General features: G+C 43.7%; 1 protein-coding gene across 1 annotated transcript in view; it reads left to right on the forward strand.

Moving 5' to 3' along the window:
* Nucleotides 1–4,400: 4,400 nt before the first annotated feature.
* The window catches only part of MGLL (monoglyceride lipase), an 87,445-nt gene continuing 77,749 nt past the window's right edge, over nt 4,401–14,096 (forward strand). The window contains exons 1-2 of the mRNA XM_065408124.1: nt 4,401–4,475; nt 5,019–5,157. Coding sequence (XP_065264196.1) covers nt 4,466–4,475; nt 5,019–5,157 — 149 coding nt within the window. The 5' untranslated portion in view covers nt 4,401–4,465. The remainder of the gene's footprint in view (nt 4,476–5,018; nt 5,158–14,096) is intronic.

The following is a 14,096-nucleotide window of genomic DNA, read 5'->3' on the forward strand; positions in this document are numbered from 1 at the left end:
TATGTTTTTCATGAATATGGCAAGGAGTTAATATAAATATTTTAGGGTCAAAGAAAAGCAGCTCATCCCAACCCCCTTGCCTCTCTCTGTACATGTCTTTCTTATCCTGTAATAACAGTAGTCAAGCTAAAGTAGAAAGCACAAAAGAAGTAAAGCCTGGTGACTAAACTCTGGCTAGGGAGGAATAAAGAATTGGCCAAAGAGAGTGGCAAAACTAAAACAATTATTGCAAATTGATTGCATTTGCTACTTTGTCTTCTTTGCTTTTCTCTTGCATTTTAATTTTTCTTCGTCGTCTTCTTTTCCCCCCATGTGCTCTGTTGGCGTACATTTTCTGTTGCTCTTTCCATCTGCTCTCTGTGTATTGTAACCTATGGCATATCTCATCTTTATAGTTAATTCTTTCATATCCAGATATGTCTTAGTTATGTTTTAATTCTGCTTCCCGAGATCCAATTTTCATCAATCATCATCAGTGAACCTGGCTGTTTTATGATCCTATTCAGCAGAATTGCAAATGGTTTAGCAAAATCTCCAATTAAATCCACTTCTCAAATCAGACTACTCTTTTGCAATTAACGAGGATGTGACAGTCAACTGGAACAGAAGGATCTTATAAAATCTCTTTACCTGTGCATGCTAACAGGAAATAATCCATTAAAAAGTCATTCTGTGACTGGAAGTCTAATAGCAAAGAGAAACTTATGCCCGTCTCTGCTCCAGTGTCACTTTCCCTGCCCTCCATGCGTCCCTTCCTCCATCATCCTTCTCTCCCTCCTAATGTCTTTCAGATCTTCCATCCCCTCCCCTCCATTATCCATTCCTCATTTGTATGTGATGTTTTTCTCTTTCCAGTTCTGGATTCTTTTTCTGTCATTTGCCCTATTTTAGGCCAAATCCATCTCTGTGTACTCACATATGTACAACTGGGGTCAATGGGACTGCTTGCTTCCTGATAGCAAGCAGGGTTTGGCCCTTCCTACACTAAACAACTTTTCTGGATGCACCTCGTAAATCTGAGCTGTTATCAAGTTACTGTAAAGATATAAACGAGCCTAATTCTATTTTGATTAGGAATTTGATTGCGCTTAAAATATATTTCCAAATTATGCCTCACTCTCTAGACTAGAGAAAGCAAACGATGTGACCGTCTGGCAATCACTGCACTCTCACAGCTCCCTTTGTTTTCTCACTGGAGACTAGCCTGCAATAATTGCTGAGCTGGACTCTTCCATGTTGTGTTGATCTCAAACAGGTGGATCCCTCAGTCCCAATCCATGCAATTTTCCCCGGAATAATTTTCTTATTTAGGACTCAGAAGTCAGGAGGAATATCAGACAGACAGATACAGACAGACATCATCTTCCTTTCCAAACAGATACAGACAGACAGTCAGATGCTTCTTTTAATTTCTACAGTTACATCACAAGACAGAAGGTGTGTCTACAAAAGAGAATTATCCCCAAATGCCCCCGGAGGGCCTGATCCTCCATTCCTTGCACACCCAGAGTTCCCAGTGAAGTAGTGGGAATTTGGGAGCATGCAGAGAAGGTAGGATTGGGCCCATAGTGCTGTTGAACTAAATGTCAACTGATCAGACGGTAGCCGTATATATAATAATAATTTACACTTAATGGATCTTGTGACCCAAAAGATCACAAAATGTTTATATACATAAGATTGGTTCATCCACCCCTGAAGTGGAATGCAACAGCTGCTTAACAACACACAGCAACACTTGTAGAGTAGTTGAGCTAAGAAATCATATGCTATTTGAACATACTGTTCTCCAGGCTCTGAGAAGGCCCCCGCCTCACCTGAGTCCTGAATCCTGCTCATTATAAACGTCCATGGATGGATTTCCATATATTAGCGTTTCTGGAACTATATAATTTTGCCTTTGCAGTTTGTAATGAACAAACTCCTTTAAGGGGTTTAATATAAATGACAATAAGATAAAAATGTGCTTTTGATTTCCTCTTTAATATGTATATGTTTTGGCTCAGAGATTGCTGTATTAGTAGTTGATTATATTTTTCTTTCCTTTCCTCAGCCTTTGTTCCCACTGTGGGATTTATTTGGGCATGTTGCCTAGTTTTTAAAAGATATTTTTATAGCTGCTTTTTCTTAAGATGCCAAGAGACTCTTGGACATCCATAGGCCTCCAGAAATTAAAGATTAAATGATGAAGCATAAAAGGCCTGAGTCTGCACTCTTAAGGTAGGCAATACACAAAGTACTCTATAAATGCTAAGTAGGGAGTTTTGCTAGTATTAGAACTGAAGGATCAAGCTCTTAAATTCAGTACCAGTACATTTGCCTTTAAACCCGGGAGATGATTTTCACTCAAGAGAAATTAGCTTTGACTGTTTTCCTAAGCATTTGTTATATACCATAAAGAGGTTATAATTACAGAGGAGCCAACCAAGTGGTGTTGGGATACTGATCTGGACTCCGGGCACTATTCAGGCTTTTGGGTTTGGACTGAGTGGCTCCAAATGTTTTGAGAGCGTTCAGCCCCAAATGGCAGAAATCTCACAAGAACAACTGCACATCTGAACCAGCCCAACAAACTGGGCTGCTTCTAGTTTGGGATCAGACTAGAACCAGAACCCGGGGGTGGGATCAAAGCTGGGGAAATTTAAAAGGGTATTAGATTCATTCTCTCATTTCTCTTCAGATTGTGTATCTTTCAAGTTTCCCGTGCATCTAATGTCTGTCTGCCTGTCCATACCAAGTGCATAGCTCTAGCATTAGAGCACCCATTTCTAGCTATGGAGCCTGATTCTCAGCCAGCAGTAATGGAGGACCTGGCTAATTGCGATGAAAAGCTTCCCACCGGATTTGCTTCTGGGGCAGTTGAATGTTTAAAATGAAATATACACGAGTTAAGAGGGAAGGTACTTTACATCTGGGGTCAGGCTTTGGTTATGGGGGGTACAGGTATGGTTTGCAAGGATGGAAAGATACATACATATCGCATAACCTGCATAGACCCAGATTGGGGTGCAAGGGTTTTTAAAGTGTCAGTGGATAAGTGGGCTCGAGTATGCCACCCATGTACTGAGGCGAAGGAGGTGAGCAATACACCGCGTGGGGATTGCCTCTTTCCTGGGGTTTCCCTGGCTCGCCTCGAAATGAGGTTAGTGATTATTAATTTATTATTGACTGAACGCCAGGCTGGAGGAGACACAGGCTGCCTTGCCGTCTGGATCAGCGACATGACTCAGAGCGCTGCTTGCGCCCTCGGGGAGATCCCGAGTTAAGTACCGGGGTCTGGGTCTCCTAGGACCCTGGGGCCTGGCTGCTGCGGGTCCCTGCCTGGCACTCGTGCACCGGGCAGAGCGACCTGCCCTGAGCCAGGATCCTCGCCGTGCCCGGCAGGCTGCTGCTGCTGCTCCACCCTCCTCTCGGAGCCGGCCCCAGTGCGCCTGCCCTCCTGGGCCCCTGCCAGCCGGGGTTTTCTCGGCACCACCGCTCGGCTCTAGGATTAACTCGGCAGCGGAACCGCCGCGGATGCGTGAATGGAGCGGGGCGCCGGCGCGGAGCCAGCGAGCTGCTCCCGGGGCCATTGACTCCACGGGCAGCTGCGAACACGCCGCGCTTCTCAGCCACGGGTAACGTCCCTTTAAACAGCTCCCTCGCCCTTCACGTGCCGGGAGCCCGGGGCTGGGGGGTGCAAAGGACCCTGGTGCATTGGAAGCCAGGGATGTCTGTTGCATTTGAAACCAGGGCTCCCTGATGCATTTGAAGCCCAGGGGGATTTTATTTTATTTGCCTGTGAAACCTTGGCTCTCTTTGGCATCTGAGCAGATTAAATGTCTCTGAGTTCTTCTTCCTCTGCTCGGTCTCGCTACTAGAGAGAGGCAGCTGGGGACGTTGTGTTTTTCCCCCCACTCGCGATGACTGCAGCAGGGAGCTGAGTGGAGAGCCCCACTTTCTCCCACCCCCAGCCCCCATGCCCCTTCACAGCAAGTGACAGGAAGGAAGTAAAGTTTGCAAGCAACCTGCAGCAACAGTAACTTTCTGTACAAGTCTCCCAGAGCCACACAGCTGCCTGTGCTCAAGGTGCCTTTGATGTGTGTGCAGCAGCTTCTGGAAAGTGGACTGCAGCTTTCCCATCCCCATCCCCTCCCCTCCCACCACCACCTCAGCCCACACATGCGATTTGTTTAAGAAAAGTGATGAAATGAACAAGAAGTGATGAATTACGGGCGAGTTTCCCTAAAGAGAGATTGGAACGAAGAGCTTGGGGGAGCGGATCGCAGCCAGCACAGAAGCTTGCAAGGGGAAGAGATCTCTGTTGCCCTTTTTTTTGCAACGGAAAGGAATTGATCTGGGGCTGGGGGTGCTGAATGTTTGGCTGGGTGTTAATGTATCTTAGCGGCGATATGCAAAAGGCTCTATATGCTTCTATTTGACTTGCAATGCCGGCGTCTCTCTGGGATGCAAACCCTTGCACAGGATGAAAACAGGTTTGCTGCGAATCCTCCTATATGTTTTCCTTTTCAGATGTCAGAAAGGAGCATCATAACCACACAGTGCCACCAGGCACCTCATTATTGCGCACCCTTCGCCGTTCTTTGGAGATGTTAAGAGAGATGAATCTTTTATGCAGCTGTCTCCTTGTATCCATAGTGGTGCTTTACAATTTGCACTTGATTGCAGCTAAATATTCTTTTTAAGAGCTGTTTTCCAAGACGATGTAAAATAAACACAGATGGGAGAAGGGAAAAAAAGCAGTAATGAAGCTGTGTGGTTGGGTTGTTATCTCCCCCCTCTCTAATAATGTGAACATTTTCTCTAAAAAAAATGTGTGTCTTCAGTCTCAGAGCAGTTGCAAGAAGCAGATGAGATTGAGCCCAGTTTTGTGGATCTTTGGTGGAGTGGGAGAAACATTTCCACCACTGTCAGTTGCCTTATTGACTTTCTTGAATGTGTGTACTTAGTAAACCCCTCTGCCAATACCTTTCCTGCTCCTCTTTAAAGTATGTCCTGTTTTTTCCAACACCTTATAGGTCAGTCTTCTAGAATGCCTGAGGAAAATTCCCCAAGACGGAGTCCTCAGAATATCCCTTATCAGGACCTCCCTCATATGGTCAATGCAGATGGACAATATCTTTTCTGCAGATACTGGAAACCAGCCGCAACTCCAAGGTGAGCACTTTCAAATGATGCATTTGTTCTCAATAAATAAGACTCCATTAGCGTAACTTAATTATCTATAGATTATACAGTATCATAGGTGTTCATGGCGCTTTACAGAATCAATAAAAAGGCATATCCCTGCCCCAGAGCGCTTCCAATGTAAAGATTAGAGCCTATAACTCCTTGCTCACCCGAGCAGGCCTTACTACTTGCATAAATGAGGACTACTTACTTGAGTAATGTTTTGCAAGATTTGTACTTACTTTCATTTCATGCTCAGTTGAACAGGGTGACATTTCAGTAGCCTTGGAAATATCATGCATATGATGCATTTCAGCAATAGTAGATATTTTTAATCAGATATCACCAACTTTCAGAAATGTGTGAAATACACAGGCTTTCATTGCCCAGCGTTTGTCATTATTTTTAGTGTTAATAAATCAAACACTAGAGGTCTGATGCAGCTATAACAGCGGTGCTATAAATCCCAGTGCAATGACAGGTTTTTACACACTATATGTAATTTACTTCTTACTAAATTTATAGTTGGAAAATTACTTGGATGGATCTTCCACTTTAAATTGTCTGTGGTTTCAAAGCTGAACTCAGTGATGGAACGTGGACAAATAATCAGATTAAGAAATTTAAGTAATCTCTTATTTATTCATAATCTTTTACTGTAATGGCTTCTGAGTTAGGGTATGTGTTTTTAAAAGTATGAATATAGTAGTGTGGTAGAAAATTGCCTGTGTATTTCTCTAGCTATTTATGATCTCACTTCTACCTGCCAGTCACTGTTACAAGATGCTGGCTTGATGTGTATGAATGCTAGCACTAGCTATACAGATAGCTACATATGAAAAGACATCTGTTCCCCTGTTGTTTGTCTTTTCTGCAATCAAACCGGATTTACATTGCATTGCAGGGATAGACATTTGTGGGAAATGGCTGCCCAAGGAATAGCAGGAAGTTAAACTTTTCTGCCCCAGCTGTCCAACTCCTTTGTCACATTTCTGTTTCAGGATCAATCAGTGGGTCTTGCTGAGTAGTAGAAATATGGCTGAGGTTACCTAGCCTTCTGCTTCAGCTCCCATAACCATTACCAAGCCAGACAGCAGTTATGTGGATGACACAAGTACTCCTGAAGTGCACATGTGGGAAAACCCAGTTTGCTGTCCTTGAAGCAACATCCACTGTTATCCTGTCACCAAACAGGTGAACTTTTGGGGCCTGATCCAAAGCCCATTAAACTCAATCCCATTGATGTCAACAGTTTTAGGATCAGGCTATAACACAACTGTCTTAGCTTAAAATCACCTGGTCCAGGTAGCAACTCAAGCAGTTATTTCTAACCCCACTGTGTCTTCCAAAAACCAGGAGGAAACTTTTTGGAATTGGTTTGTATATAGTTCTGGCACCAGCCTAAAGATTTCCTCTACAGAACAAATTCAGTAGCAAAATGAGTTTCTTCTGTGAAACCAGCCTGTCATGTATTATAATGCTAATTAATCATTAACTGCCCACAGTGTTCTTCACTCAGTTGTGGAATTGCATTCTCTTTTCATGTTTAATTTCTTAGAAAATTAGTGGGGAGCAGATGAGTCTTTGATCAAGAAATGAAAGGATGATGAAGTGGAAGTTAAAACTTGGTGTTTAATTCCTTGCACTAGCTCATCTTTTCAAGGCTCTGCGCACCAAGTAGTTAATTGAGAATGAGGTTGCCCTAGTTTTGTAACAACAAAGTAAACAGGATCAGTGCTGCTCATTTACAAGTGGCTCTTAAGTGTGTGTGGGGGGTGTGTGTGTGTGTGTGTGTTTTAGCTTTGCTTTGTGTGTATGAGAGAGAGAGAGAGTGTGTAAGTAACTGAATAACAATTTACTACCTAGATCCAACTGTCATGAATGCTCTTGGAATGTTTAGATTGAAAGAACAACAGAAAATACATTTATCTCTCTCTTCAAAAGTATTCAAGAGTTTTTCTCTTTTATATGCAGAAGCTCAGTCACTTTTATGCAACTTTAAACATTCAATGAAAATGAGATCAGGAGACCTCAGGGAAGGTTTACAGGCCCGTTATGAATGTATTCTGTTTCAAATATTGATGAGGGCAACTATTGCAATTATTATTTTAGCTACAATAAATGTAGTGTTATTCAACTGCTGACTTGCTTTGGGAACCTTTATATTAACATGTGCTGCTGTAATGCTCAAACAGAACCTTTCATTGACCAAATCCCAGCTAAGGGCTTTAGATAGCTGCACATGTCCAAAGGTTAGCATTGACTTGGGTTCCACTGGTAGAGATTTATTACCCTTGGTCCCTTCCCAGGGGAAAGAAACAGGAAATTTGCCAAAGGTAAAATAAAGTAAAATACATTGGCCAGGGGCCATGCTCTAAATGATGGCTAAATACCCCTGAGAACAGGGCCAGGTGACAGCTACTACCCCTTCTAAAGTGCCCATCTTTTACTCCTAGAAACAGGCACGTTAAGGTGGATAACAGCTGCAGTAGACTGAAGGGCTGCAGCTTTGTGTCAAATGACTTGTCAGGAAAGTGGGGCGTTTATAGGATCTCTTGCTTAGTGGATAGAAATATATAAGGCCTTGTCCTGTATGGCACTGAGCATCCACAGATCCCCTTGGCCCATACTTGTGCATAGGGAATCTTTGTTACAAATGAATGTAGGGAACCGCAAAGGCCAAGGATATAGCAAGTGAACCCCCATCCCCACTAACAGAGCCTCAGCTAGGTCTGTTGTTTTGTTGAGAAGAGAGATTTAGGTAGTTACCTCCTATGAAGCAAAGGCACTCTGATGTCACAGTGATGGGTATGGGATAGATAGATTAGATAATAATGGGGCTAGCGAAGGGAGGTGGTGATCTTTTCCTCTCACTCCTTTAGGGTGGGATGTTATTCCCAATGGTGCAGCTTTGGAGTGGGTGTTTTGTTCTGCTCAGCTCTCTTTGCAAACAGCAAGGCAGGTGCATTTGAGTAACACCTGTAAGTTGTTCAACTTGTTGAACCTGTTTTTTTGTAAATGAAACTTTTGCATTGAAAAATGTAATTCAGAGGCCAAGTTAACACCCAAGGAAATGTTGGGAAAAGAGTAGGGACATGCTAGTGTGGTTAACAAGATTGACTCATTCATCCTAGTGATACAATAGGCATATCTTGTATAGCATGATAATGGTTAACTCTTTCGCATCAGGTGCTAACCAACGCATTGAAAGCTATAACTGGACTGTGGCAGAGCATGTTCAGGACAGGTCAGCAGTGTTTGGAGTATCAGCTAGTCATTAATACCAGGACAGGTTCACTTCTGCCCACATGTAGGACATCATGCAATAAGGGAATCCTACCTTAGGCCTTGTCTACACCATGGGATAAATCGGCACTGCTGCAATCAATTTAGTGGGTCTGGTGAAGACGCTATAAGTCAATGAGAGAGCACTCTCCCATTGACTTAATTAATCCATCTCAATGAGAGGCGGAAGCTATGTCAGTGGGAGAGCGTCTCCCATAGACATAGCGCGACATAGACACTGTAACGTACGTAGCTTAAGTAGCGTAACTCAGATCGACTTACATCACTAGTGTAGACAAGGCCTTAGTTAAAAAATAGTGCTTACAGTAAAAAAAACCATAGCATTGTTAAGTCCCCGACTGGCTGTTTGAATAGAAATGAAGGCAAGGAGTTAAGAAACCCATGTTCTGTTCCCAGCATTCACAGACGTGTGGGCTTGAGCTAGTCCTATAAACTGACACTTTTGAAAGCATCCACAGCAGTGATGGGCAACCGCGGCCACTGGGAACTGCAGGGGGCTGTGCCTGCGGACGGTCAACGTCAGCAAAATGTCTCGCAGCCCGCAACCAGATTACCCTGATGGGCCGCAGGTTGCCCACCACTGAGCCACAGGTTTTGGACGCCATCACATTTGTGTGTACAAACTTGGGCTTTCAGAAGTGCTGAGTGCATGTAGTTCCCAGTGACTTCAGATGGTGGTAAGGGTGCTCAGCACGTCTAAAAAAAATCAGCTCCTGTGCTTGTCAGGTCAGACACCCCAAGCCTGAGACACCCTAAGTTAGAGGACACTTTTGAAAATGTGGATCTTGTACTTCTCAGTGCCTCAGGCTATGTCTACATTTAAACGGCTGTAGCTGCACCACTGTCATGTTTCAACATAGACACTCATGACAGCGATGGGAGGGGTTCCTCCGTCACTGTAGGTAATCCAGCTTCCTGAGAGGCAGAAGCTAGGTCGATGGAAGAATTCTTCTGTCAACTTAGTGCTGCCTACACCCAGGGTTAGGTCAGCTTAACTATCTAACTCAGGAGTGTGCATTTTTCACACCCCTGAGTGATGTAGCTGCGTCCACTTAACTTTTTAGTGTAGACCTAGCCTCAGCTTCCACATCAGTAGAATGGAAATAATAATCTATCTAGCTATCTAATTGCTTATATGCCACGCATGAAGCGTATCCACCTTTGAGACGTGCCTTCCAATCTACAGCTGAAAAAAGAGTTAAATTACTATTAAAAATAACATTTAAAAAAAAAAAACTATTTTTGCATTTAATGTTTCTAGAGCCTTTATCCTTTGTAAAATCCCTTTTAATTCTTTCCAGCTCAACAGCACCAAAGGACCAACCCAATGTTAAAATAAATCCCTCTCCCTCTTGGGCCTTGCCCCTGTGGTGTAGAAATCCAAGCAGGTTTTATTTTGAATGGAGCCTTAAATCATTACATATTGCTTGCTGATTTTGGCAGTTCATTACCAGAATTTCTATAGCATTTCCAGAGAAACAGCCCAGCTCACAGCAAGGCCAAGTAATACGGTTTAATGAAACTTTCAGGCACTTACAAAATGAATAGATAAGCAACTAACCAAAGCAAAAAAAGAAAAAAAGGAAGAATGTGACAGGGTGTATAAATCCCCACCCTAATGAGGAAGGTGCAGGGAAAGCTCCTTGTGCGGCAGTAGCCCTGCCTCCCTAGCCTTTTCAATCATGTATTGGTTAGTTCCAAATTCACACTGTGTTCGCCCTCCCCTTTGCACTGTACAGTTTTCTAATGATGCCGTTTGAGCTGTATGGGGTGGAGGTGACCTTTCAGAGGTTAATGGATCAGATGCTCCTTCCACATGGGTGATACGCTGCGGCTTATTTGGACGATGTAGTCATACATAGCCCAGACCTCCACCATGTTACTCCGGCACTGCAGTAGATTGCCCAAGCAGGCCTGATCACCAACCCGGTAAGAGCAAATCTGGAAATAAAATAACCATGTACCTGGGCTGTACGGTGGGAGGCGGACATATACACACATCTGTGGACAGGGTGCAGGCTTTGACCAACTACTCAATACTCACGCCCAAAAAGCAAGTTAGACAATTTTCAGGGTTGGCTGGATACTCCAGATGCTTTGTCCCTAATTTTGGCACCATTGCAGCCCCACATACATCCGTGACAAGAAACCACACAAAGTGTAGTGGTCAGACAATTGGGATGCAACCTTTAAAATGTTGAAAGAGACGTGTCATGATCCCGCACTCTTCAACCCAGACCGCTAGAAGGAGTTTATACTTCAGACAGACGCATCAGACAGGGGGCAGGGATGCTCTCCTAGATCTCGGAGGGAGAGGAACTCCCCATATTGTATTTAAGTCAAAACCACATGAAAGGACCTTCTCTGTAACAGAAAAGGAAGCCCTGGTCCTGAAGTGGGCCATCGACGCTTTACCTCATGACCTATTAGGGAACCCCTTTTTGCTGCTTGCAGATCATGCACAATGAATGACACAGACGTGAGAATCATGCATTGGAACCTCTACAACCATACCAGTTCCAGGTGCCTCATCGGCCAGGCAAAGCTATAGTAATATAATATAGCACGGACGCTATAATGCACAAGGAAGGCAAACCCACCCCAGAAGGTGACACGCCTGTGTCGTTTTTGGGGGGAGGGTATGTGACAGGGTGCATCGCCATGCTAATGAGGCAGGCACCAGAAAGGCCGTGGGGGAGCGGGGCTAGCCCTGTCTCTCCAGCCCTGTCAGTCATGTACAGTAGAGAGCAGGCCTTTCAAAAGGAGGAGATTGCAGTCATCTAGGGCAATGGTTCCCAAACTGGGGTTCGTGAACCCTTGGGGGGTCACGAAATGTTACAGGGAGTTCTCGGGAAAAAATGGCAGACAGAGCTGTCCCTAGGGACCCCGGGCAGCACGGGGCCAGCAGCCCGGAGCCCCTGGACTTCCAAGAGCTAAGCAGATCAAAGCAAGCATATCTATCACACTGAGGAGATTTAAACTTCAAGACTTCTTATAAGAAATGGAAAGGGAGGTTGATATTTTTTGCTGTTTTTAAAATGAAATAGGCAGCTAGTATTGTTTTAAAAATTATTATGAAGAACAAGTTTAAGCTTTGTTGTAACGTGCGCTGTTTGCCTGGCCTGCTCAAGACCTGAATGCTTGTGTAGGAGGAACGATTTGAGTTGGCTTCTTAAATACCTTCATGCTGTTTCATCTGATACTCCTTGATGAAACATAGGAGCCTTGTCTTATAACAGGCTTATTCAAAGTGATACAAGCTATGAAAGTGAGATCTTGGAAGAGTGTTACCATTTTCATAATGTAATAAAAATACTGTAATTATAAATAATAAATAGTGTGTAATAAGCCTGTCATAAAACAAATTTTATATTTCCAAGATCACTGCTTTTATCATTTATACTCAGGTAAGGGAGAAAATCCCTGGAAATATTCATTTTTAGGAGGGGGTTCGCAAGACTTGACATTTTAGTGAAAGGGGTTCACAAGTTGTTAAAGTTTGGGAACCACTGCTGTACAGGAAAAAGCTACAATGGTATAAGCAGATGTATACTGGTATAACTGTGTCCACAGTGGGAGGGGGAGGGGATTGTGCCATTTGCATATGGTATACAGGTCTGTCTCATCTTACACGGGGGTTCCGTTCCGCGGTTAGCGCGTAAAGCAAAAACCGCGTATAGTCAAAATTACATTGAGTTCAATGGCGGGTGGAATCGCCCGCACTACAGGTACAGTATTAAAATTGTTATTTTTCTCTTGTTTTTGTTTTTGCCAACCGCGTAAAGCTGACATCGCGCATGTTAAATGCGCATAAAATGCGACAGACCTGTAGTTAAAGCACTGCAACTTTGGTGTGTAGAGAAGGCTTATGGATATGTTCTACACTGCAAAAAAAAAAATGTAGTCTTAAATTGGGTTAGCTAACCCATGCTAAAATAGCAGTGAAGACACAGCAATTTGGCTTTGCAGCTTGAGATCAATCCCAAGTTGCTATAAGCTTAAACTCGAACTCAAGTTGAGAACCCCAGTAACCATGTCTTCATCACTACTAGTTCAGCCCAAGTTAAGAACACATTTTTTTTGCAGTGTAGACATACCCTCAGAGTCAAACCCTACTCCCACACTAATAATCCCTGTAATGTGAAATGCACTATTTGCATGAGTGAGGGGAGAAAGGTTTAACCTTAAGTCAGTGGCAGAACCCAGAACAGAACTGAAGTCTCCTGACTCCATGTCCTGCCAATCAACTACACAATCGTCCTTCTTCGCTTCTCATCCTTCCTCCCCTATCAATCTTCACATGGCTGGGGAGCACGAGTCCAAGAATGTGTCAGGCTGGAGGCACCCGGATAGCTAAAATAATTCTGCTTTCATTTCAATTGCCTAAGGGCCAGCTTGGAATCCCATATCTATGGCATTCATCGTGGAGTGCTCCTAAAAGCAGCTCCTGCTCTCATACAGGTGTCCACAGTGCTGCATTGCTTTCATTTTGCATTCAAGAGTGTTGCACACCTGGGCTCAGAAACTGACCCTACTGGTGCAGGTGTCCCAAAGACACAGGCAGGATAATAATAGCTGCTATTCATGAAGCAGCTTGTTTGCCTTTTTTCTTGGGTCCCATTGCAAAACAAAGACAGATTTGTTTATGTGGAATATTCTTGTGGTAACTGGTAAAAAATCAGCCTACTAATGAAGGCGGTTGGAAACATCTACAGCAAGAATAGAAGCAGCCCTTCTGGCTGTCAAAGGGTCCCTCATATTTGAAGCTGGTTTGTTTTTTTCCCTTGGAAATGAAAAAAGAAAAAAAATCATAAAAGGATGTTCCATTTCCAGTTAAGGTAATTCACCATGGTGCAAAGAAAGAATTAGCATTAAGGAGAAGCATAAATGATTGAGATATAGAAGAGGGAAACATTTAGAAATACAGGCAACAACACAACACTATAGTATATAAAGCCCTGAGTGTTGATTTGACAGTGTTAATCTTTAAGCAAAAATATGTTACTTCCTCTATGTGCTGCATATCATGTATGACAGTGGTTTTCAACTGTTTTTCATTTGTGGGCCCATTACAATTTCAAATGGAGGTGCGGACCCCATTGGAAATCTTAGATATAGTCTGCAGAACCCCAGGGGTCTGCAGACCACAGGCTGAAAACCATTGATGTCTGGTAAGGTGAGCTGAGTTCATCCCAGGTGTAACTGCACTGACATCGGCCAGCTTACACCAGGGATGAATTTGGCCCTCACATACTTTAGCTTAGTTAAGTTTCTGTTCTCCCACCCCATCTGTAGAAACAAAACCCTTCCCCTTAGAAAAGTGACCTGTTTGGACGTCTTTAGCACTCGGGTCACCACCTCTTTTAAGAAGCAAAGGACAAAACAAAGGTGCCTAGTTGGTTGTTACCTGACTAATAACAACAAACTCTGCCATTGTAAAAATGAGGAATCTGTTTGTAAACGAGGCCCCTTAGATTTTTCTCCCAGATGTGGGAGACCCTGGCCATGCCAAGTTAGCTACACTGAGTGGCTTACATTGAGGCCCTGCTTTCTTAGTTTTAGCAAGGGAGACCCCGCCGTTTGCGGGCCTTCTTATGTCCCTTCCAGTGGGGGATCAAAAG

Source organism: Emys orbicularis, chromosome 7 (assembly GCF_028017835.1).
Source record: "Emys orbicularis isolate rEmyOrb1 chromosome 7, rEmyOrb1.hap1, whole genome shotgun sequence".
In the NCBI taxonomy this organism is placed as follows: Eukaryota; Metazoa; Chordata; order Testudines; family Emydidae; genus Emys; species Emys orbicularis.